This window comes from Corella eumyota, chromosome 4 (genome assembly GCF_963082875.1).
Source record: "Corella eumyota chromosome 4, kaCorEumy4.1, whole genome shotgun sequence".
In the NCBI taxonomy this organism is placed as follows: domain Eukaryota; kingdom Metazoa; phylum Chordata; class Ascidiacea; order Phlebobranchia; family Corellidae; genus Corella; species Corella eumyota.
Window position 1 is genome coordinate 9,200,508 of NC_137493.1, and position 23,342 is coordinate 9,223,849.

The 23,342-nt window shown below is 28.6% G+C and overlaps 5 protein-coding genes across 6 annotated transcripts in view; 4 read left to right on the forward strand and 1 right to left on the reverse strand.

Moving 5' to 3' along the window:
* LOC145750630 (uncharacterized) overlaps positions 1 to 23,342 on the reverse strand; it is a 28,828-nt gene that overhangs the window by 5,247 nt on the left and 239 nt on the right. Inside the window, exons 2-29 of the mRNA XM_082566703.1 lie at positions 23,026 to 23,156; positions 22,669 to 22,782; positions 22,435 to 22,571; positions 22,082 to 22,209; positions 21,686 to 21,866; positions 21,417 to 21,536; positions 21,097 to 21,293; positions 20,596 to 20,776; positions 20,283 to 20,361; positions 20,051 to 20,206; positions 19,172 to 19,319; positions 18,683 to 18,832; positions 18,422 to 18,525; positions 18,156 to 18,251; positions 17,814 to 17,968; positions 17,522 to 17,648; positions 17,229 to 17,333; positions 16,827 to 16,970; positions 3,732 to 3,922; positions 3,299 to 3,443; positions 3,068 to 3,202; positions 2,701 to 2,848; positions 2,302 to 2,446; positions 2,118 to 2,195; positions 1,889 to 2,002; positions 1,546 to 1,677; positions 700 to 804; positions 112 to 195 (exon numbers count right to left, since the gene is read on the reverse strand). Of these exons, the coding sequence (XP_082422829.1) occupies positions 112 to 195; positions 700 to 804; positions 1,546 to 1,677; positions 1,889 to 2,002; positions 2,118 to 2,195; positions 2,302 to 2,446; positions 2,701 to 2,848; positions 3,068 to 3,202; positions 3,299 to 3,443; positions 3,732 to 3,922; positions 16,827 to 16,970; positions 17,229 to 17,333; positions 17,522 to 17,648; positions 17,814 to 17,968; positions 18,156 to 18,251; positions 18,422 to 18,525; positions 18,683 to 18,832; positions 19,172 to 19,319; positions 20,051 to 20,206; positions 20,283 to 20,361; positions 20,596 to 20,776; positions 21,097 to 21,293; positions 21,417 to 21,536; positions 21,686 to 21,866; positions 22,082 to 22,209; positions 22,435 to 22,571; positions 22,669 to 22,782; positions 23,026 to 23,156 (3,730 nt within the window). The remainder of the gene's footprint in view (positions 1 to 111; positions 196 to 699; positions 805 to 1,545; positions 1,678 to 1,888; positions 2,003 to 2,117; positions 2,196 to 2,301; positions 2,447 to 2,700; positions 2,849 to 3,067; positions 3,203 to 3,298; positions 3,444 to 3,731; positions 3,923 to 16,826; positions 16,971 to 17,228; positions 17,334 to 17,521; positions 17,649 to 17,813; positions 17,969 to 18,155; positions 18,252 to 18,421; positions 18,526 to 18,682; positions 18,833 to 19,171; positions 19,320 to 20,050; positions 20,207 to 20,282; positions 20,362 to 20,595; positions 20,777 to 21,096; positions 21,294 to 21,416; positions 21,537 to 21,685; positions 21,867 to 22,081; positions 22,210 to 22,434; positions 22,572 to 22,668; positions 22,783 to 23,025; positions 23,157 to 23,342) is intronic.
* On the forward strand, positions 98 to 7,071 carry LOC145750632 (alpha-L-fucosidase-like). Of its 2 annotated transcripts, XM_082566707.1 has the most exons (8): positions 98 to 117; positions 4,954 to 5,101; positions 5,173 to 5,302; positions 5,445 to 5,655; positions 5,790 to 5,973; positions 6,086 to 6,162; positions 6,248 to 6,371; positions 6,502 to 7,071. In XM_082566707.1, the coding sequence occupies exons 1-8, from the start codon at positions 98 to 100 to the stop codon at positions 6,934 to 6,936; spliced, it is 1,329 nt and encodes a 442-aa protein (XP_082422833.1). In that variant the 3' UTR covers positions 6,937 to 7,071. The 2 variants fall into 2 exon arrangements, with proteins under 2 accessions (XP_082422833.1, XP_082422832.1); XM_082566706.1 differs by lacking the exon at positions 98 to 117 and having other exon boundaries at positions 4,516 to 5,101.
* Positions 7,582 to 10,211, forward strand: LOC145750633 (alpha-L-fucosidase-like). The gene is made up of 7 exons (XM_082566708.1): positions 7,582 to 7,927; positions 8,123 to 8,252; positions 8,417 to 8,627; positions 8,708 to 8,888; positions 9,126 to 9,202; positions 9,272 to 9,395; positions 9,470 to 10,211. The coding sequence occupies exons 1-7, from the start codon at positions 7,586 to 7,588 to the stop codon at positions 9,902 to 9,904; spliced, it is 1,500 nt and encodes a 499-aa protein (XP_082422834.1). The 5' UTR covers positions 7,582 to 7,585; the 3' UTR covers positions 9,905 to 10,211.
* Positions 10,656 to 13,370, forward strand: LOC145750634 (alpha-L-fucosidase-like). The gene is made up of 7 exons (XM_082566709.1): positions 10,656 to 10,988; positions 11,186 to 11,315; positions 11,495 to 11,705; positions 11,871 to 12,054; positions 12,268 to 12,344; positions 12,428 to 12,551; positions 12,683 to 13,370. The coding sequence occupies exons 1-7, from the start codon at positions 10,662 to 10,664 to the stop codon at positions 13,115 to 13,117; spliced, it is 1,488 nt and encodes a 495-aa protein (XP_082422835.1). The 5' UTR covers positions 10,656 to 10,661; the 3' UTR covers positions 13,118 to 13,370.
* On the forward strand, positions 13,442 to 16,634 carry LOC145750635 (alpha-L-fucosidase-like). Its single transcript, XM_082566710.1, has 6 exons — positions 13,442 to 13,714; positions 13,838 to 13,967; positions 14,138 to 14,348; positions 14,748 to 14,928; positions 15,180 to 15,380; positions 15,601 to 16,634. Exons 1-6 carry the CDS (start codon positions 13,442 to 13,444, stop codon positions 16,042 to 16,044), a joined length of 1,440 nt encoding a protein of 479 aa, XP_082422836.1. The 3' UTR covers positions 16,045 to 16,634.

Below are 23,342 nucleotides of genomic sequence, written 5' to 3' on the forward strand. Positions count from 1 at the left end.
GGGAAGAATCACTAACTTTACAAACAACAATATATTGAAAAATATAATTAACTACAACACAAAAAAGTACAGGTTATGTGAAACATTATATTGAAGAATGACTATAATTACTTTGGTGTTTCTTTGATGTTTTCACTGTCAAAGTTTTTAGGTAATTTATCAACTGGGGGAGTGTCAATTGCAAACAATGATTTCCTAAAAAATAACAACCCAAATTTTAGAAAAAAAAACCTTTAAAATTAACAGATCTAAACAATATTTAAAACTTAAAAAAAGTTAAAACACCTTCTTGAATAAATACCATGATTATAACTTAAAAAAAACTTTTTCAAGCATAAAAAATTAAACTACTAATTATTTTTAATCACTACACCTTGTTTTACATAAAGCTTTATTTCTACTACTTTCTGGTGTCATTTTAGAATCTGAATTTTTGTATTCTGACAATGTCAACCATTTTGTAACTAACAACTCTGAATCCTCACTGTTCTCTTCCAAAATTCTTCCAAAAAATCTTATTACTTTTTTTATATAAAATCCTAGGTTTATATTCATAAAACCCAGTGCATTATACATTTTTAAAATCCAACTAACTTATTTCAAAGCAACTTGTTAGATAAAATTATCAAAAAAACAAGCTTAAAATGTAAAGCTACGTTGGAGACTTATTAATTATTAAGTAAACTTTAGTTAACTAACCTAGTTGTGTTACCATCCAATCCAGACAAACTTTCAGTGTCATAAAAATCAATTTTTTTGGGAGTTGTGGTTTGTGATATACAAGGAAGAGAAGGAGACTTGCTTCTGTTACAAATAGTTAAAAATTCTAGGTAAAAACATTAAAACCTAATAAAGTTAATTAACAACATAATTGTAAAGTAATATAGGAAAATGTTGAAAACCCAATTAATTATAAAACAAATATTAAACAGGAAACGAAATAACGGGTTGCTGTTCGCTAAAAGCGAATCATTTTTTAAAACTAGCAAATCGTTTTTTAAAAATATATTGGGATTAGCAAATAAAACTTTCGTGTATATTTGTGTATTGTTACGATCTATTTTTAACCGGTTTCACACTAATTTAATTACATCAATATAATCCTGCATAAATGTAGGCTACTATAAAGCATTTAATAACAATAACTTTTTATGTTTAACAATGCGTAAATTTCACCCCAGGTTCGTTTAGTTGTTGCGCAATTTTTTAAATACACAACACAGCCTTAAAGTAATCAAAAATGTCTCGTTTTTTGTGCGAAAAATTATCAACAATTGTTTAACAATATGTTACATTTTAAAATAGCCACGCAACACGTCAAGTGTTATAAAAAAAGAAGATTATGACTTGGACCTAATTAGTGCTCTAAAAATGCAACCTCACTTTTAGCGAATTGTTTTTTAAACGCTAATTCGTACCCTTTTAACTAACCTATATTTGGCTATTTTTATGTCTAGCAAGTTTGGGTTAAAATATATAATTTTAAATAAAGGTTGTAAAAATAAATGAGTATTTACAAATATTCTAAAAACTATTGAAACCTACTTCAACAATTTGACTTTAAGAATAGATTGGGGAGTCATAAGCTCAATGTTTGGTCGCCGTGACGACGAACTTTTTCTTTTTCTTTCTATTGTTGGAGTTTGTAAAAGCATTGAAGCCATTTCATTTACTGAGCTGTAGATTAAATATTTAATAAAAAACCTTAAATTACAATGTAAAAATCAAATAAAAACTGTTTATACATAACATATACAACACATTTAGGGAAAGCTTTTTTTCTATTTCAAAAATATATGTATATACTGATTTTAAATCAATTTAATATTTATCTTTGAATAAAATTACCCAAAATATAATGCACAATAATGAAATTATTAAATTTTACCTTTTTCTTCTTTGTTTTTGGTTCACTTGAATAACCGGTGATGTGCCTTGTATACCAGACATTCTACTATATCTCCTGTACATAGGTGATTCCCCTATCGCAGATTGGTTTAACCTAAAAGTTTTTGATAACTTGCATTAAAACTTGTCTAATTTTTTAATGCTTTCTACTAAAATGTTTAAAAATGAAAAAATGTAAATTTGGTGTATTAATATAATTAAAAAAATACTTGGTAAATGATTGTTGTGTAACTGAAACATTAAGATCTTGTGGAAAAATAACTTTACTTTGATCTAAGCGAGAAGGCCTAAAAAAATATTATTTAAAAATCTAAAAAATATTAGTTTTAATTTAATTACCACTTAAATTTTCCCAAAACAGTTTTTTACTAAAATCATATTTAATTTACTTACACATTTTTCTTGAAAGGAGTCATTTCAACAATTGGTTGTTGTTTTTTAGTTTTGTTTAATGTCAAAGCAAGAAGTTCAGAATGAGAAAGTGGAATATTTATTTTACGAGAATTTAAGGATGATGATAAAGGGTGAGGTTCATATACTAAAAACAACAAAAATAAGTAAAATACAAAGAATAAAAAATATCAAAAAGGCCTATTCTGTATTTAACTAAAATCTAAGTTAATACCTATAGGGAAAAATTACTTTTCGAACAGGTCTTAATGAAAAACAAAAATACTTAATAAATGCATTAAACTAGTATTAATGTTCTAATTTATAAACATTAAAAAACACAAATGTATTATAAAATGTATAAAAAAAATAAGGTATTAACCCATTTTAACAAGTGCTCACCTTCTTTTCTGATCATTTTGTTTAGGTGAACAGGGGTGTCATTAGAAAGAGCAATCTCACGCTGAACTTTGGGTAAAATGTTCATATAACCTTGCACTATCCTGTTTAACGTAGTATGTTTTCCCTTCTTGTTTTGATCATGATCTCCCTGGATAAAGTTGAGTAAATTACAGTTGTGTAAATTTGTGCATAAACAATTCTATTGTTTTATTTTTAATGAGTAAAAATATAGTCAGCCTTTTAATGTTATCAGTGATTAAGTTTTTTATAAGAAAAAGGTGTAGATATCATTTACATTAAAATTCAAAAAAAAATTTATTCAGAAAAATATTAAATATTTCAACCATTAAATAAATAAATGTTATACCATAACAGACATATGACGTGTTTTTTTGTGTGATTTAATTGCATCAATAAATCTGGACTTTTTAAGATGATATAAAACCAATATATCATTTGAATTTTGAATTTCACTTTTCTCTAAAAATCTAGAGACTAAATTCTAAAAAAAACATAAATCATCTTTAAAAACATAACTAAGAAATGCGTTTTTTAAAAACAAGAATTAACAAAATAAATTATGTTTACATGGACTTACATCTTCTTTTCTTGAGATAGATACTTGTAACATGGAGTTGAGTTCATCATTCTGATGACAACATGAAAACAAGTGAAAATAAATTGATTCACAATTTGCGGTATCCACTTTACTTCTAGCCAGCTCCAAAGCCAAATGAGAAAGCCTAGAACAATAAAATTTCTGCTAAAAAAACCTATTGCAATGGTTACAATTATTCAAATTAAGTAAACTATTTTAGTTTAACTAAAAATATAAGAAAAAGTAATAATTCTTTTGCAAAAAAACAAAAATAGTTAACCTAATTAAAAACACTATGTTTGCATTAACTAAAATGAATTCAAATAAATTAATTTTACGCTTTTACCCAATTTACAATACTAAAGTACTTTTAAATTAAAATTAGAAAGCAATTTAATTAGCAAACCCACTTAATTAAGCTACACACACTAACCCATTTTTAATGTAGATATCGATAAACAACTTAACATCATCCATTGAAGAACACAACGGTTGAATTGTGATTAAATATTTAAGTGCAAGGTCAATATGACCCTGCAAAGAGTAAGCTTGTAATATCTGACGATGTTGAATAGAAGAAGTTACTCTAGCTGTTCCTGCTTCACTAAATATGTTTAAAGAAGCCTAAAATATAAAAATTAAAATTAAATTTTAGTTAAATTTATATTCCATTGAAAGGGTTTTAAGAGTTTAAAATATGTGCATAAAACTTTAAAATTTATTAAAATTAATCTGTAGCCAATATAAAAGAAACTTTAATATTATTTGCATATACATCAAAAAAATTAAAGATTATTTTTATTTTGTTGGGGTAAATTTTTTCATGTTTTTCATAAAAAAATTTCAAAAATATAAGAAGTTGAAAAATAATTAATATTTGCAGTTTGAATTTGCATTTTTTCTCGACTACAAATGGTATTAGATTTGATATTTGCACAAAGCTAATATAGCACAATCATTTCCTGTTCAAAGGATCACATGATAAGAAAAATATAAATACACAAAAAAGAGAGAAAAACCTCTGAAAAAAAAGAAAACACTGTCAATGAGTGCAGTCAACCATATGAAAGCAAATACTGTGTAGCATATGTCTGTTATTAATACAGAGAAAATAATTCTTGGGAATTGGTGATTAAATTTAAGCCTTTAGGCTAAATAAAATGACTTAACTTAAAATTTTAAATAAAACTGGTGGTATAACTACAACATCTTGAAACTATAAATTAAAGGAAATTATTCTTTGCAATACAGAATGTTTTTTTTTCAATTAAAGTAGTCTAGTTTTAAAACATATTTGTAACAATATTTGCAAAAATAGTCACTAATACAACAAACAAAGCATATTGTTAGTTGTTTATGTCACAAACATAGGCATTGTCAGCATTATACAATTTTATGCAATGTATTAAAGCCATTACATAATGGAAATAGTAATAGTAATTCTAAATGCAGGGTAGCAGTATGTCAGTTAAATTTGAATTTTGTTTATGCGTTTTGTTGGTCATTACTACTGTAAGTAGCAATTCAGAAACACAGGGCAAGTTTACCGAAGAAGATTTTTTATCAAGAAAACTTTATTTTGATTCCAAAAATAAAGAAATCACAATACAAGAAGACATTGTGGAGTTTGAAAAACCAATTAAACCTAAAATTAGAACCACAAAATATGAACCAAATTGGGAGTCAATAGACAGTAGACCCCTTCCAAGCTGGTATGATGAAGCTAAGTTTGGAATTTTTATTCATTGGGGCATTTTTTCTGTTCCAAGTTTTAGAAGTGAATGGTTTTGGTGGTATTGGAAGGTACGATAATAACCGTTAATTTTTATTCTACTTTACCTATAAATACATCGCTAAATATTTTCTTTTATTAGGGTCAGACACAACAGAGTGTTGTAGATTTTATGAAGAACAATTACCCCCCAGATTTCACCTACCCAGACTTTGCTCCTTCTTTTACAGCAGAGTTTTTTGATCCTGAAGATTGGGCTGGCCTCTTTAAAGGTAGAAAATTAAACTATATATAAAATAAACAGGTTTCATCTAAGTCAAACTAAACACTTAAATTTTAATCAGTGCAGGTGGGTAGTACAACAGTTTTTAAGGGCATCTTTTTATAATAAATAGCATACACTTTTTGTTACAGAATCTGGTGCAAAATATGTTGTTTTAACAAGCAAGCATCATGAAGGTTTCACAAACTGGCCCTCAGCTAACTCATGGAACTGGAATTCAATGGATGTTGGGCCTCATAGAGATTTAGTTGGAGAACTTGCAACCGCAATAAGAAATAAAACTGATATCCATTTTGGACTTTACCATTCTCTATTCGAGTGGTTTAATACACTTTTTCTACAGTAAGCCTTTCAAACTAGCAAAATTGTAATTTATCATCAATCAAAATTAATTAACAGTCACGATTTCTGTTACACAAGTCTGTTTATAATTAATTTATTTTGCACATGATTATTTAAGTGATTTATACTCACAGGGACAAGGCATCCAATTTCACTGCACAAAATTTCGTAAAACGCAAAACAATGCCAGAGTTATATGATATAGTAAACAAATACAAACCAGAGGTTGTATGGAGTGATGGTAGTGGAGGAGCTGATGCTGATTATTGGAACTCAACTCATTTTCTAGCTTGGTTATATAATGAAAGTCCAGTAAAGGTAAAAAGGCCTTAAAGTTATCTTTTCGTGCTTAATAAAGCCTAATATTTATAACTGAAGTCCTAAGATCACTTAAAAAAGCATTTTAAATTAATTAATTAAATATAAACAGGATATTGTGGTGACAAATGACAGATGGGGACAAGGAGGAATATGTAAGCATGGAGGGGTGTTCACTTGTATGGACAGGTAGATTTATAAAAAAAAGTTTAACTTAATTAAATTTCTGATTTCAATGAGTTTTAAAGTTTAATATTGTTTATGCTACACACAGATACAATCCAGGCAAGCTACAAAACCACAAATGGGAAAATGCGATGACAATAGATAAAGTTTCTTGGGGCTATCGTAGAAATGCTAAACTTGAAGATTATCTGACTATTGAAGAAATAATAAAGGTAAGAGCCTTGACCTACAGAATTATCAAAAAAATGTCTTAATGAAATACAACACCCTAAAGTTAACAATTTAGCTACGATAACTAATCCTTAAATAAATTAAAAGACTTATAAATTGTTTAAAATTTAGACTTTTGCAAGCACCATCAGTTGTGGAGGAAATATGTTAATGAATGTTGGACCAACAAAAGATGGAATTATTGCTCCAATATACCAGGAAAGACTTAAGCAAATGGGAAGTTGGTTAAAAGTGAATGGTGAAGCGGTTTATTCTTCAACACCATGGACATATCAGAATGACAGTCTAACTTCAGATGTTTGGTATACAGCTAAGGGTTTATTGGCTTATGGCATTGTCTTATTCTGGCCTAAGAATAATGTGTTAGAGCTTGGATCACCTGCTGCCATAGGAACAGATTCTGAAATCACGTTGCTAGGTTACAATGGTGCGCCGTTGAAGTGGGTTATAGATGCAAATATTTTAAAAGTTACATTTCCAGACCTGACTGATTCAGAATTGCCATGCAAGTGGGCTTGGGTGTTAAAATTTAAAGGATTTAAGTAAAAGAACTTAAATAAGACAATATAACATCACAGAAATATCAAAAACTATAAATACGGAATATATTTTAAATTTTTTTATAAGCAGCATATTACTTTATCATATATTTTATACAACATTAAATTTTTTGCAACAAAATGTTATCTAGTGACAAACATTCTATCTGTGCAATATTTGTTCATAGAATATTAAAAGATTTAGTTTGTTTTGAAAATGTTGTATGCAACTATAATATATTGCCATTTTATATTATTTACATACTTGCCTTTTTATTTAGAGAATCCAAATAGGAAAAAATATTTTAACTAGGTTCAACTTTACTACTGTGTGGAAGAGAACATTTGAAAAAGGCAGTTAAATAGAGTTTAAAGTAAACATATAAATAAAAAGAAAGAGAAATGTAAAGTTAAACAGGGACCAGCACTCATTATTTGTATTCTGTAAAAGGGCTTATTGTTACAACGGTGTCTTAGTGTTTAAACCATAAACACTTTAATAGTCAAGTTAAAACAATTTAAATAAACCCTAGTAAAGGAAAATAAAGTAAACAAAAATGTAACTACCAAAAGAAAAGCTAATTTAATTGCTAAAAATCAACTGAGTTTATTTCATTTAACTGATAGTTGACAAAATTAAATGCAGAGCTAGGAAAATGTTGCTTAGGTTAACTATTTTAGTTCTTTGTTTATTACAATTAACAATAAGTAAAAATGTGAGGCAACAAGACCAGGTTGTTGAAGAAGATTTTTCAGAAAAATTGTTAAAATTTGAATTCGGAGAAAAAGAAATTAAGATCCGAGAAGAATATATTATGGAGTTTGAAAAACCAATAACACCAGAAATTGAAACCACAAAATATGAACCAAATTGGGAGTCAATAGACAGTAGACCACTGCCAAGCTGGTATGATGAAGCTAAGTTTGGAATTTTTATTCATTGGGGTGTTTTTTCTGTACCAAGTTTTAGAAGTGAATGGTTTTGGTGGTATTGGCAGGTTAGAATTTTTTTGTAACTGTAAAATTTTTGCCGCAACAATTAACAGCATTAGACCTTGACTAATTTTATTCACTAACAAAATAATTACCAACATTATAACCTACAACAACAAGCTTTACTTAATTCAGAATTTTTCATAATATAAACACAAAATCAGACAAAACTCGGATTAAATCTAATCCATATATTCTAGGGAATACCGAAACAAGAAGTAGTAGATTTCATGAAGAATAACTACCCCCCAGATTTCACCTACCCAGACTTTGCTCCTTCTTTTACAACAGAGTTTTATGATCCCTATGAATGGGCTGATATATTTCAAGGTAATGTTAAATTTGTGATTTTAATTTTGTATGTAAATTGCTACCTTCACTAAAACTAGATTTACATTTTCTTAGTTAAAAGACATCGCTGACATCAAAGTAAAATTGACAACTTTCCTGATTTATCTTTTTTCAATAATTTAAGTTGTACTTATTGTTCATAGATTCAGGGGCCCAGTACATAGTCCTCACAAGCAAGCATCATGAAGGTTTCACAAACTGGCCCTCAGCTAACTCATGGAACTGGAATTCAATGGATGTTGGGCCTCATAGAGATTTAGTTGGAGAACTTGCAACCGCAATAAGAAATAAAACTGATATCCATTTTGGACTTTACCACTCTCTATTCGAGTGGTTTAATCCACTTTATAATGCGTAAGTAAGAACAGATTTTTTTTGCTAAAATTATTTTAAATCAACTTACCAGCTTTGCATAATAAAAAATCTTCACATAGGGACAAGGCAACTAATTTTACTGAAAAAAACTTCGTCAATGACAAAACAATGCCAGAGTTATATGATATTGTAAACAAATACAAACCAGAAGTTCTGTGGTCTGATGGGGATGCAGGCCCAGTAGATTATTGGAACTCAACTGGATTTCTATCTTGGCTTTATAATGATAGCCCAGTTAAGGTGGTTCACCAAACAAAAAACTTCACATTTTTTAAATTAGTTTAAAACAAAAAAGTGGTTAAAAGGTTTCACTATTTAACTGTGATTTAACAATAAATTTAACCAATATAAAAAAACCTTAAAACTTTCAAAAAACATTTCATGTTTTGCATTAAGTATTCTTCTACACTACATGAACAATAAGTTATTTACACTAAGTTATGCACATAATACTTGACTATATTTTCTTTTTTAAAGGATGTTGTGGTAACAAATGATAGGTGGGGAGCAGGAAGTGCTTGCCATCATGGTGGATATTATACTTGCCAGGACAGGTAAAACTAATTTAAAATATGTAAAAGCACATAAGATTCCTATCATGAACAAATATATTTTATTTAAAGATACAATCCAGGCAAGTTGCAGAACCACAAATGGGAGAACGCAATGACAATTGATAAAGAATCCTGGGGTTATCGTAGAGAAGCTAAACTTGAAGATTTTCTTACTATTGAAGATATATTGAAGGTAAGTAAATCAATAACCTATTTTTATAAAATATATAAAAAAAAAGCTTATAATTTTTTTATTTGTGTTTTAAGACCTTTGTTACAACTATAAGTTGTGGGGGAAATATGTTAATGAATGTGGGACCAACCAGGGATGGAATAATTGCCCCAATATTCCAGGAGAGGCTTAAACAAATGGGAAGTTGGTTAAAGGTGAATGGTGAAGCGGTTTATTCTTCAACACCATGGACACACCAGAATGACAGTCTTACTTCAGATGTTTGGTACACAGCTAAAGATACATCTGCATATGGTTTTATCTTATTTTGGCCCAAGAATAATGTTCTTCAGCTTGGGTCACCAGTTGCCATGGGAACAGATTCTGAAATTACGTTGGTAGGCTTTGGTGGGGCACCATTAAAATGGTCTGTGGATAAGAATGTCCTAAATGTTGTTTTCCCAGAATTAACCGACTCAGAGTTGCCATGTAAATGGGCTTGGGTCCTTAAGTTTGATGGGTTCAAGTAGATAACAAAGAGCAAGACCATATTTACCAATAAAAACTTTTGCAATTAAAGTATAAACCAATTTCATATATGTAGCTGCAACTTACTAAATTATAAGTGTGGGTGTGACAATAAACTGTTTAAGAGATTAATGATTAGCTTGCAAGTATATCGCTATGCAAATTGAAACTTTTTAATTTGTGTTGATTTATTGCTGTTGTTTGTATACATTCTTTAAACTCATGTGATGTTTAATTAATACTTAAGTTGTTGATTGTTCACTGATTTGCATGAAATTATTTATAATTACTATTTTCATTTTCATACAGGTATTATTAAGAAAAATTGAAAAAAATAGGTGTTAATTGATGAAAGTGTAGAAAGCCAGGCTCCAAAAATTTTGAAGTGTATGTTTAAAAACGGTTGAAAGACAAAAAAAGACATTCTCTTGGGCAGCCAACCATTTCAAACTGAATCCTTTCGTCACGGTATAGAGTTTCATTTCCTTACTTTAAATAACTATTTCTATTATGTGACAATTTGATGCCTGTAATTGCACGTAATAAATAGCACTAACTGAGTAGGAACAACAAAGCATTCAAACAGGAAAAAGATATAGAAACACTTAACTTATATTGACAGTTCACTGAAGCAACAATTTGAACAATGCTTGTAATAAAAGTAACAGTCTGCTAAGCTTAGTAGCTGTAGGTATATTTCTTCATAAATTAATCAATGGAATTAAAATTTATTTTATCCATTATTTTTTACAGAACAAGATGTTTTATAAACTGCTTGGTATAGTTACTTTTGTAGTATGTCTTGCCCATTTAAGCACTGCAGTAAGACAAGATGACTTTTCATTAAGGGAACTAGAAGTTAAATTTGAAAATGTTGAAATCAAAATTGAAGAAAAACACATTGAGGAGTTTGAAAAAACAAAACAACCTACAGTTAAAACCACAAAATATGAACCAAATTGGGAGTCAATAGACAGTAGACCCCTTCCAAGCTGGTATGATGAAGCCAAGTTGGGAATTTTTATTCACTGGGGTGTTTTTTCTGTGCCAAGTTATGATAGTGCATGGTTTTGGTGGTATTGGAAGGTTAAAATATTTGTTTTGTTTAGTTAACCTTTAAAAACATACTGTAAACGCAACTTTAGCCAGCATGTATAAATGCCCAAATCTACCAACTGTCTTTATATAGTTTTAAGTCTATGCAGTAGTATAACCAAATTGTACAAAGTAAATAACAATGATCATATGTAAAACTAAAACTGGTAATGTTTTTAAAAATTCAGGGTCAAACACAACAAGGTGTTGTAGATTTTATGAAGAATAACTACCCCCCAGATTTCACCTATGCAGACTTTGCTCCTTCTTTTACAACAGAGTTTTATGATCCTAATGAATGGGCTGAACTGTTTCAGGGTAAAAGTTATCGTTGAACTTTTAGTTACACAAATTGACATTTAACAAAAGTTAAACAAAAAATGCTTGTTTAAAACTTGTTTTATGCAAAACAGTTGAAAATGGATTTCAGTGAAAGCATTTAAATAAAACTTTCAATTGTTCTTACAGGATGAAACTTATGTCCATTATTGTTACAGAATCTGGTGCAAAATATGTTGTTCTAACAAGCAAGCATCATGAAGGTTTCACAAACTGGCCCTCAGCTAACTCATGGAACTGGAATTCAATGGATGTTGGGCCTCATAGAGATTTAGTTGGAGAACTTGCAACTGCAATAAGAAATAAAACTGATATCCATTTTGGACTTTATCATTCAATGTTTGAATGGTTTCACCCTTTATTTCAAGCGTAAGTTTGCACTATTAAACTTTTAAAAAAATTGACTGTGGAAATTTAAAAAAAAAAAAATTTGCTGTGGAAATACAACTCATTTACATAAGGTCTTTCTTTGTTGCTCGAGCAATTTTTATATAAGTTTACAGTGTAAACTTTTAATCACCAAACTCTTAATAGGGACGAGGCTGCAAACTTTACAACCCAAAACTTCGTCAGAGCCAAAACGATGCCCGAGTTATATGATATAGTGAACAAATACAAACCAGAGGTTGTATGGAGTGATGGTAGTGGAGGAGCTGATGCTGATTATTGGAACTCAACTCATTTTCTAGCTTGGTTATATAATGAAAGTCCAGTAAAGGTAAAAAATAAAAAACAATTTATCATAGTTACATGAATAAAGTAAATAATGTTTAAGTTTTGTCAACACACAAATAAAACAATTAAACACAAAAAAATCCACAAGGCCATAATCTCAGATAATCCATAATCAGTGAAAAAACAAATAATTTGCAAACACATAAACTACGGCTAAAGGCTAGTTTATGGCATAACATATCACTCTTTTCTCCAGGATTATGTGGTTGCCAACGACAGATGGGGGCAAGGAGGGATTTGTAAACATGGTGGATATTATACTTGCATGGACAGGTAGGAAAATGATCATTTAACACAAAGTATAAAAAATGTTATTCTTGTATTTTTAAGTTGGGTGTAATTGTATTGATGTACAGATACAACCCTGGCAAGTTGCAGAACCACAAATGGGAAAACGCGATGACATTGGACCGAAAAGCCTGGGTTCATAGAAGAGATGCTAAACTTGAAGATTACCTAACCATTGAGGAACTTTTGAAGGTAAAAACAGTTTTAAAACCAAGCAAACCTGTACACCAAAATTACTTTTAATGTAGTTCACGTACTAATTAAAAGGAAAAGTTATTGTATAGCAACACGTTTTAAAATAAAACTTATGACTTCGTGTACAGACCTTTGTGACAACAATCAGCTGCGGTGGAAACCTGTTAATGAATGTGGGACCAACAAAAGATGGAATAATCATTCCAATATTTCAGGAAAGACTTAAACAAATGGGAAATTGGTTAAAGGTGAATGGTGAAGCGGTTTATTCTTCAACACCATGGACATATCAGAATGACAGTCTTACTTCAGATGTTTGGTACACAGCCAAGGGTTTATCTGCTTATGGTTTTGTCTTAAGTTGGCCAAAGAATAATATGTTGGAGCTTGGATCCCCTGCTGCCATGGGAACAGATTCTGAAATCACATTGCTGGGTTATGACGGTGCACCGTTAAAGTGGGTTGTAAATGAAAATATTTTAAAAGTTACATTTCCAGACCTAACCGATTCAGAATTGCCATGCAAGTGGGCTTGGGTTTTAAAATTGAGTGGATTTAAATAAGAATGGAAGAAGTTAAAATAAACTTGAACTCTTTTATGCCAAAAAGAAAATTGTAATTTGCTTTTAGTTACCTTGTAAAATGTGGATGATTTCAGATATATGCTTTTCGTTACCTTGTAAAATGTAGATGATTTCAGATATAAACTTTAAGTTACCTTGTAAAATGTGGATGATTTCAGATATATGCTTTTCGTTACCTTGTAAAATGTAGATGATTTTAGATATATGCAACCAATATAAACATGTAGTCAATGCTAAATGATTTTTTTTGCAATTATTGTTTTTCAAGTAAAAATAGCAATCAAATCTTTTTTATGCAGAAATATGTGTTTAAAAATAGGTTTAGTAATACTTCTGATAATTTCTGTTGCAACAACAAGGGGGGATTTGAAGATTAATTTACAAGAAGACATTGTTGAGTTTGAAAAACCAATAACACCAGAAATTAAAACCACAAAATATGAACCAAATTGGGAGTCAATAGACAGTAGACCCCTTCCAGGCTGGTATGATGAAGCAAAATTTGGAATTTTTATTCATTGGGGCGTTTTTTCTGTTCCAAGTTTTGTAAATGAGTGGTTTTGGTGGAATTGGAAGGTTAGAAAAAAAACAAGAATAATCTATTCTTATTTTAACAGTACATAAATGTAAATAATTTGATGCAAAGTTTGCACTGCATGGCAGATTTTTGTATTTATGTTTTATTTTTCATTGTTACAGGGATCTAAAGACCCATCCACTGTTGCATTTATGAAAAATAACTACCCCCCAGATTTCACCTACCCAGACTTTGCTCCTTCTTTTACAACAGAGTTTTTCGATCCCAATGAATGGGCTGAACTGTTTCAAGGTAAACTTTAAGATAGACAACACAAGTATAAGCAAAAAAAAACTTCAATGCTATTTTAGCAGCCACATTCCTTCTGTTATACAATTTTACTTACAACCAAGAACAAAAATGGAGCACACTTGGTTTATAATTTGCAGACTTGAATTATAATAACTAATTTTATTTAACAGATTCAGGGGCCCAGTATATAGTCCTTACAAGCAAGCATCATGAAGGTTTTACAAACTGGCCCTCAGCTAATTCATGGAACTGGAATTCAATGGATGTTGGGCCTCATAAAGATTTAGTCGGAGAACTTGCCAGTGCGATAAGAAACAAAACAACAATTAGATTTGGTCTTTATCATTCTTTGTTTGAGTGGTTCAACCCAATGTACATAAAGTAAGTAAGATTGACACATATGCTCTACGTATAAAAAATTGGAGGTCAAAATACTTTAAATTTTATGGCAATTGTATATATGAATGTAAACTTAAGTGAAAGATAATACAATTCTAACATTTAAAACTAGGGCATGTAAACAATGCAGCTATATTTGCAAGAAAGCAATAGCGTATCCAGTCATGTGATAAAAGTCATATGATTGCAATAAAAACAGCCTACTCAACCAATCAATAAACAAAAAATGTGCAGTCATGCCAATGCCACTTTTACTGCAAAGTTGTAAAATAAAAGTTAATGTTTTGTTACACAAAGACAAATATAACAACTATAATCAAAACAGCATAAAAAACCGTATAAAAAATAAATAAACTAAATCCTTAAACTTGTTTTAAACAGGGACAAAGCAGATGAATTTAAGACACAAGAATTTGTATTCAGGAAATCAATGCCCGAGTTATATGACCTTATTAACACTTACAAGCCAGATATTATTTGGTCAGATGGTGATTTTGCCCCTGATGTTTACTGGAACTCAACTGACTTTTTAGCTTGGTTATATAATGATTCCCCAGTTAAGGTAATAACATTAAATATGATGACATGGTGTTAAGGTAAAATAACAAACAACTTATTAAAACAAATATATACAATAAATAAATTAATAAATAATTTTTCTTTAACATCTAGCATAGTCTCTGCTTTAATCAACTAAATATAAGCAAACTTTGTCAACAAAAAAAAACAAAAGTTAAAAGCACAGACATAAAGCAACCATTTTTAATAACCAAACAAAGAATAAACTGATTTATAACCACACTAAATTAACAGGACCACATCGTAACTAACGATAGATGGGGTACAGACATAAGATGCCATCATGGTGGGTTTTATTCATGCTCTGATCGGTTTAATCCGGGTAAATTGCAAGCACACAAATGGGAGAATTGTATGACTATAGATAAGTATTCTTGGGGATACAGAAGGAATGCCAAATTTGATGACTACCTTACAATAGAAGAAATTATATCGGTATGAAATAAATATATATACCAAAGAAACACAATGATTTGACACAATTTTGCATGTAACACAAATACTATTAACCTTTAAAAACTTTAACAAATAAAAAAAATTCCTAAAAACACAAGTGTGTAATCAAATAGCTTCAAAAAGAGTTTACTTAATAAACCCTAAAATACTTTGTGAAATGTAGATTATCTTAATTTTATTTGTTTTTATTAAATGACAGACTTTAGCTGGGACAATTAGTTGCGGAGGAAATATGTTAATGAATGTGGGGCCAACAATGGATGGAATAATTGCTCCCATTTTTCAGGAGAGGCTCAAACAGATAGGAGGTTGGTTAAAAGTAAATGGGGAAGCAGTTTATTCTTCAACACCATGGACTCATCAAAACGACAGCCTAGCTGAAAATATCTGGTACACAGCCAAAGGAGATACTGCATATGCTTTTATACTTACCTGGCCTAACAATAACATCCTAGAGCTTGGATCACCCGTTGCTGGTATATCATCTGCAGTTGAAATGCTAGGCTGGGATGGAAACCCCCTAATGTGGGAAGGGATGGGTCCAGGTAGCAACAATGGGGTAAAGATTTTCTTACCGAATGTTCCTACTGCCCAGTTGCCTTGTAAGTGGGCCTGGGTACTCAAGTTGATCAACTTTAAGTGAGGCTTAAGGTTTTGTCATTGTAACTGCAGAATTGGCATAGCTATAATTATAATTACCAAAAAAGTCACTATTTATAGCATGTATTCGTGATTAACACTACTTAATTACTTTTTCCGCCTTTAAAAGAAGTTAAAGCTGTAATTCTGTCTAACTTTTATGCAACATTAACAATAATGAATTATTTTTTGATCTACACAATAACACACAATCCTAAAATTTAAAAACCATAATTGATATACAACTGCAGAATTGGCATAGCTATAATTATAATTACCAAAAAAGTCACTATTTATAGCATATATTCGTGATTAACACTACTTAATTATTTTTTCCGCCTTTAAAAGAAGTTAAAGCTGTAATTCTGTCTAACTTTTATGCAACATTAACAATAATGAATTATTTTTTGATCTACACAATAACACACAATCCTAAAATTTAAAAGCCATAATTGATATCCAACATAAAATGTTGCATAAACACACTTATTTACTCTATTGTGCCATACACAAAATGAAACAACAATTTACAAAATTGTAACCAATCTGTTTTTTTTTTTTTTAAACCATTCATTTTAAATATTTTATATATAAAAGCAATAAAAAGAAATCATGTAATTTAACTGCCTGATATTTTGTAAGCTTATAGCTACACTTTTAAATAGCCTATGTTATATTCTTTAAAACAAATCTACGTATCTATCTAAAAAAATGTAACTGAACCTAATCTAACCACCCTGCTTTAAGACAAATTATTTTACCATATATTAAAACATGCCAACATACCTGAAAGGACTTGTGATCCAAAAGCCAGAATGCTTTAATAAGTTTGGTTTTGGATGTAGGTAGTTGGAAAGTTTGCGGGAACAAAGCAACAATTTCTTGGTGTTCGATCCTCGATGTTTCATAACAAACATCATTCATTTCATCCTAAAAAGGTTTTTAGTTTAAAATCATTGTTTTATTACACATTCAATATTGTATAAAATAATTGTTGATTGAGCAAGCAATACTTAAATAGTTTAATAAGTTAATCCCGAGATAAAAAAATTATTAAAGTAATTTTCAATAAACTGAAAATGTTTGACCCATATCAACTTTTTCATACTAAAGATATACAAATATATCATGCCAATGTATTTTATATAGAATAAAAATAATATGGTTTTATTTTAGTATTATTTTTACCTCACTTGCTTCTTCTAATGCAAGAATATCCAATAAAAAATAAGTGATGATTGAATGTTTTAAACTTGTCTCTACAGTTTTAATATAGTACATATCTAATAAGACCTGCAAACAACAAATTATAATGCTAATAAACATAATAAAATATTTAAACAGTATGTTATTTAAAAAACACATAAAAAAAGTTATATACCCTAAAAATGTTGTTAAAACTTACACACTTTATGTTTTATTTAAATTCATCCTGAAAAATATGAAAATTCTTTATAAAAATGTTTTGTAATCAAGTTTACCATTAAGCTGGGTGGGGGGTATAAGTCACATTTATCTTTACTTAACTTCTGCCATCTTTTAATGATAACATTTTCATCTGCTTCATTTATTAAACTGTCAATCATCAGTAAACTTTTTTCTGGTGCACTTAAATTAAAAAAATACTTTTAACACCAAAAAAGGTTTTTAGACTAGTCGACATTTTATAAAATATAATTTTTACTTTTTAAAAGTTAAATGTACTACATTAATATTTAAAATTTTAAAAAAATCTCAAAAATTAAAACTATTACAACTACAAAATGTTTTTACTTTTTAATATGTTTAATTTCTAATCTTCTGTTATTAAATATTTCTTGTAGCTGAGTTTGTTTAAATATAAAATGAAATTGGTTCGTTGGTCGATCCAATACCAAACATTCTGGTTGCTCTGGTAATAATCTTGCACCAATAAACCATCTTAATATCTATGAATAATCATAAAAATATTTAAAAAATTAAAACTAACTTTTAAATCATTTTAAAAATTCGTTTCTGTTTTTAATTATTATTATTTTTAAACATAGTTTCAGTAGTATGTTTTTAAAATGAATTGCAAAATTAATACACAATAAGATGTTTAGGAATTGATTAAGAATAGAATCATTATTTTACCTTCATATATTCTTGAATAATTTGAACAACATTAATTTTAGTTTCTAGATCAGTAATACTTTCTTGGGTAGAATCTACTGCCACACGAAGTAATAACTAAATTAACAGATTGTAAAAATAGGTCAAGAAACAAAAAGTTAAGATAATTTACTCAAATATAAGTAAAACATGGTACATTCTAATTTTTTAAAAAACAATTAAATTATAATCATAAAGTTACTGTTAAAGTTAGCTTGTATCATTAATTTCTTAAACTACAAATTTACCTTAAACACAGACTTAAGATCTGCAAGTTGATTTGTATACAGAGTAAGATTTAAATGTACTAAGTTGTCTAATACTAACAAAGAGCAGTCAAATATAGGACCACCTAAAATTAAAATCATAGTTACTATGTTATATCTGAAATCAATTTCTTGTAACCAAATAAGTTATTGTTTTCCGAATCATGTTAGGTAAGTATAAAAACAACAAACATTTATCCCAATTATTTCATAACTTAAAGAATTATAAAATTTAAAACTTACACAATTTGTCAAAAGAGTCTTTGATCACTGCAACAGCTTTCCAAGCCCATCTTAACACCATCCTGAGAGTACAACCACTGGAGGCATAATCACCACTTGAAAGATCAATAATTACTTTTGATATAAAACTGAAAATGCCATGGTCTAGGGCTAAAAAAACATAAATTTACACAAAACAAAGCATACTTTAATACAAATAAAATCATACTTCAATACAATAAAATATCGAATATTTAAATAAATTTAAACAACTTACATCAAAAGTAAACACAAAAATGGCCAGAACAACACATGTTTATACTTTGTTTTACCTAGTCAGAGTTTAAGTGTCGTAATATGGACGCTATTCTTAACTCATAATTTTCATGCGCAACACAAACGGCAGTTTTATTTAATTTGTAGGCCAATAAACTAGACATACATACATATATATACTTACTGAGCTTTATTAAATATATAAATTTTTTTTATAAATACAAAAAAAATTACCAGCAGATAAAAGTTTTTCTCTTTTTCTGTCCACAGTAAGATTAGATATTGTAGTTGAATCAACAAAACCAACTGCACACATTTGTTCGAAACTCTCACTTGGTTCAACCAAACAATCTCCTCCATTCTCCAACAAATATTCTACTACCTATGTAAATAATAGAAAACCAAGTTAGTTAGAAATGTACATTTAAGATTTGTGTTAACCAAATTTCTAAAAAATAATTTTCCAATCTTTAATTTTTATATATCACCTAAAGTATGATAAATCAAACAAGATTTATTTGGCAAATAAAAGATAGTTTGAAATTTTGAAAAATAAATTGATCATTAACACTAATAAAATTAATCACTTAACTTATCTTTTAAAACAAAATATTTTTCTAGACCAGATGCGATATTAATTGAATTTACCATGTAATTTTTACTGATAATTGATTACCTAACGAAATAAACGAATTTAAGCCATGTTTTTTAACAACTATTTGAGTATTTGCCTTATCAGGTGCATTTATACCAATATTCGCAATATAGTAGCAAATCTATTTCTATTCCCCTGAGTTAATGCGTGCACCACAAATGCTAGTTCAAAAAAATAGTTTGAACCAATATAAAAAAGGAATATATATATTTAATAAACATGTGATTATTTCGTAAATAGGGACCACCAAAACTCGATGAACAAACTTAAGCTGTATTTAATGATAATTAACAAAATTTTTTAAATATTTAGCAATTTACAGGCTGAATAATAATAATAATAATACTGACAATAACAATATGTTCTAAAATCAAATACTTTAAACCATAATGATGCCAATAACAATATAAATTTGTGTTTAACTGTCATACAAGAAAAAAAACAACACTAAAACTTACTTGTACTTGTACACCTGGTAACTTAAAGGTGAGAGTTTCAGAGGTTAACAAACAGTGAGAAGTGAGAGTTAACGAGGAGGGAAGAATAAAGTTAAGAGGAGTGGGGTGGAGTTTTGACTTAAATGTGTGCAGGGATAATTGGGGAGTGACCATTGCCTAAAAAAAATAGTTTATATACTTTTAAAAAATTCAAACCAAGTTTTGCATAGCAATTGCTAAATCATTTGGTTACCAATATTTTATCCTTTTTACTTGGCAAAGCTGAATCTAATTCCCATATTGCCATGTAATTTAAATCATCACTGTAACCTCTATAACATAAAGTAATTTATTAATTATGTAAATAAAAAAAGGCATATTTAAATATTTAACATTTTTTTTAAACGCCAATGTAATTAAATTCTTTTTAAAAATAGGCAAATTTTACTGCAACTAATCCAAACAAAAAATGAAAATAGCCTGTTAAGTTGACTACATCAACAACTTTAACTTAACTACAAACCCTCACAATAATATGACTTATAATTATCCATAAATTGACCTACCTGTATTTACTGGGCATGTGAGCAACATACCAACTGTTAATATCAAACACGACCATTTGCAAGTTTTTGGTTTGCTCGTTGTTTAAAATAGTTTCCCAGCCAACAATAAATAAACTTGTAATTGGACTCGAACAAAACTCAGTTTCCTCCTTTGAGTTGAGTTTATTTGAGGCATAACATTCTAAAAAAATTACAAAAATATAAAAAAAATTACTGATATTTCTATGAATAACAGATTGTAATTACTGTAAAAAAAATTTTAAGTTAATAAAATATCAGTGTAATAAAGACAAAAACATTACAAAAATATTAAACTTAACATATATATACAATTTAAAAATCTTTCTTAATTTTTTTTTAATTTTAAGAATAGAAAAAGTTATTTGTGATACAAGATTCAAATGCATATAAAAATCTAAAAAACACAGAAAATTGAGTTCAAAAACTACAATCCAAAATGTCTAACCTAGTATTGATTAAAAACTTAAACATACAACTTACCTAAACTTGTACATTGCAATAAATTAGAGATCCCTGGTATAGTAGTGATACCAAGAGATGGGTCCAAGGTGATATTATAACATGCTGAACAAAACTCCAAATCACTGTAAAGTGAAATTGTTTTTTCTAATTGTTTGATGTAATCTTTTGTATGGTAACATATCTGAAACATCGTGGCAGTAAGACTAGTATCATCTCTAAAAAATAAATTTTAAATCAATTTATGACAGTCAAGTTAAAAAAAATATTTATATATAGACAGAAAATTTGATGTAATAAAAGGTTTAAAAGAATTTTAAATACAAAAAAAACATATATACATGTCTTCTTCTTCAAACAGTTTAACAATCCAAATATAACAAAACTTTCTTGGGTCATTTTCTGGTTCTTGGAAAGCAAATCTTATAATACTTCCTTCCCCTTCCATATCGGTGCTGTACCTGTACGAAAAGTTTAATGAAAATTAAAAAAAACAAATTCTCTTGGTATCAATATTGCAACAGCAATTTTAAACAATATAGTAAAAATCCTAATAAGATTAGAAAAATTTTAAATTTAGAAATAAATTTTATAACAATTTAACACTTACGTTAAACTTAAATCTTTAAGGTCAAATATTTGAAATTGTCCAAATGAAAATCCAACGAAAAGTGATGTTGTTCTCATTTCAAAATACAATGAAGAAACACTCACATCAGCCGAGACAAAAGTTTCTATAATTTCATCTCCATTTGTAACATAATGGTAATTTGAATTTTCATGACTAGATTCTGTATTAAAAAGATAAGTTTAACTAAAGCAATTATACTCTTGGTCTTACCATATATTTTATAACGTCAGATTATTTTATTCTATAGAGAAAAATAAAAAGTTACCTGTATTAAATAAATATAGCCATTTTTAAAAATTTAAGTATTAAGTAAATATAAAACCAAAAAATTTTGTTGTATTTTCCAGACATTTTATAAAATAAATTACAACTTACCCATTAGTTCAAAGGTCACATGACAAGAACGTCGATTAATAGCAGATCTGATATTTGGAAGATCGCGAATTACTGTCGGAACAGTTTCTATCTTTGACAGTTCATTATCAACACTTGGTTCATCAAGTCTATATAAATATTAACCTTTACTACAACTAACAAATAATTAATAGGCAACCAAAATGTAAATTAACCAACCCTAAAAACTTCAAGTTAGTTACATTAAAAGTGTTTACCAGACTAAGAAAAATTTAAAATAATTTGTTAAACAAAACAACAAAAAATATATATATTAGAAAACCTTATGTTAAACCAGTTCCAAATTAATTTTAAACATTGTTTTTGTTACTTACTTTAAGTCCACCAAATAAATGTGACCTTCCTCTGTTCCCACAGCAACCACACCAAACAGCCATCTGAGATTTTGTGAAAAAACTTTGGAGTCAATATTTGCTCCACCCTTGAATATTATTCCCTCTATACATGTGATCTAAAATGTAAAATATTATTAGTAAAAATGTGAAATATTTCTTGAATAAAATTAAAGAAATAATGTTTAATGCTTGTTTCACATATTTAAAACTTACTGAATATGGAAACTCGATTGACTTAATAACTTTTGAGGTTCTTGGATTAAATAAATACAAAATTCCTTTATAATCCTCGTATTCTGCTCCAACCAATAATAAATCATTGTATTTCTAAACCAAACAAACAACTATTAAGCATAGGCCTATGCGACAAAGTATATAAATCATTTAAAATATATAGGCTATACAAATTAAAGGTAGGCTGCGGTATATATATCTTAATTATGAAGTGGCCATGCTTGTAAATAAGTATTAAAAATAAACCTATTTTTTTAATAGTAAATATTCCATTTAAACAAAATAAAAGTTAAAAAGCAATTAAATTAATGATTCTTTAATTTAAGTTAAACACACTTTGCAAATTGTTATTCTTATTGAAGATTCTTCAGCATATTGTGAAAATCTTTTAAAACACATTAGTTTTTGTGTTCCATGGTAAATCAATGTTAAATCAGAGCCTCTAGATAACCAGCATAATTTTCCATCTAAAAGAAAAAAAATAATCAAGCATATAACAAAATTTTAGCAAGCAATGTGGAATGTTGGTATAGTAATAGGCAAGGGCTCTTAGTTAATTTCCCAAAGCCTAAAAAATAGTTATGCAACGGACATAATTAACTTAAATCGGTTTAATTGATAAAAAAATATTATAACCTAAAATTTTATTTTTA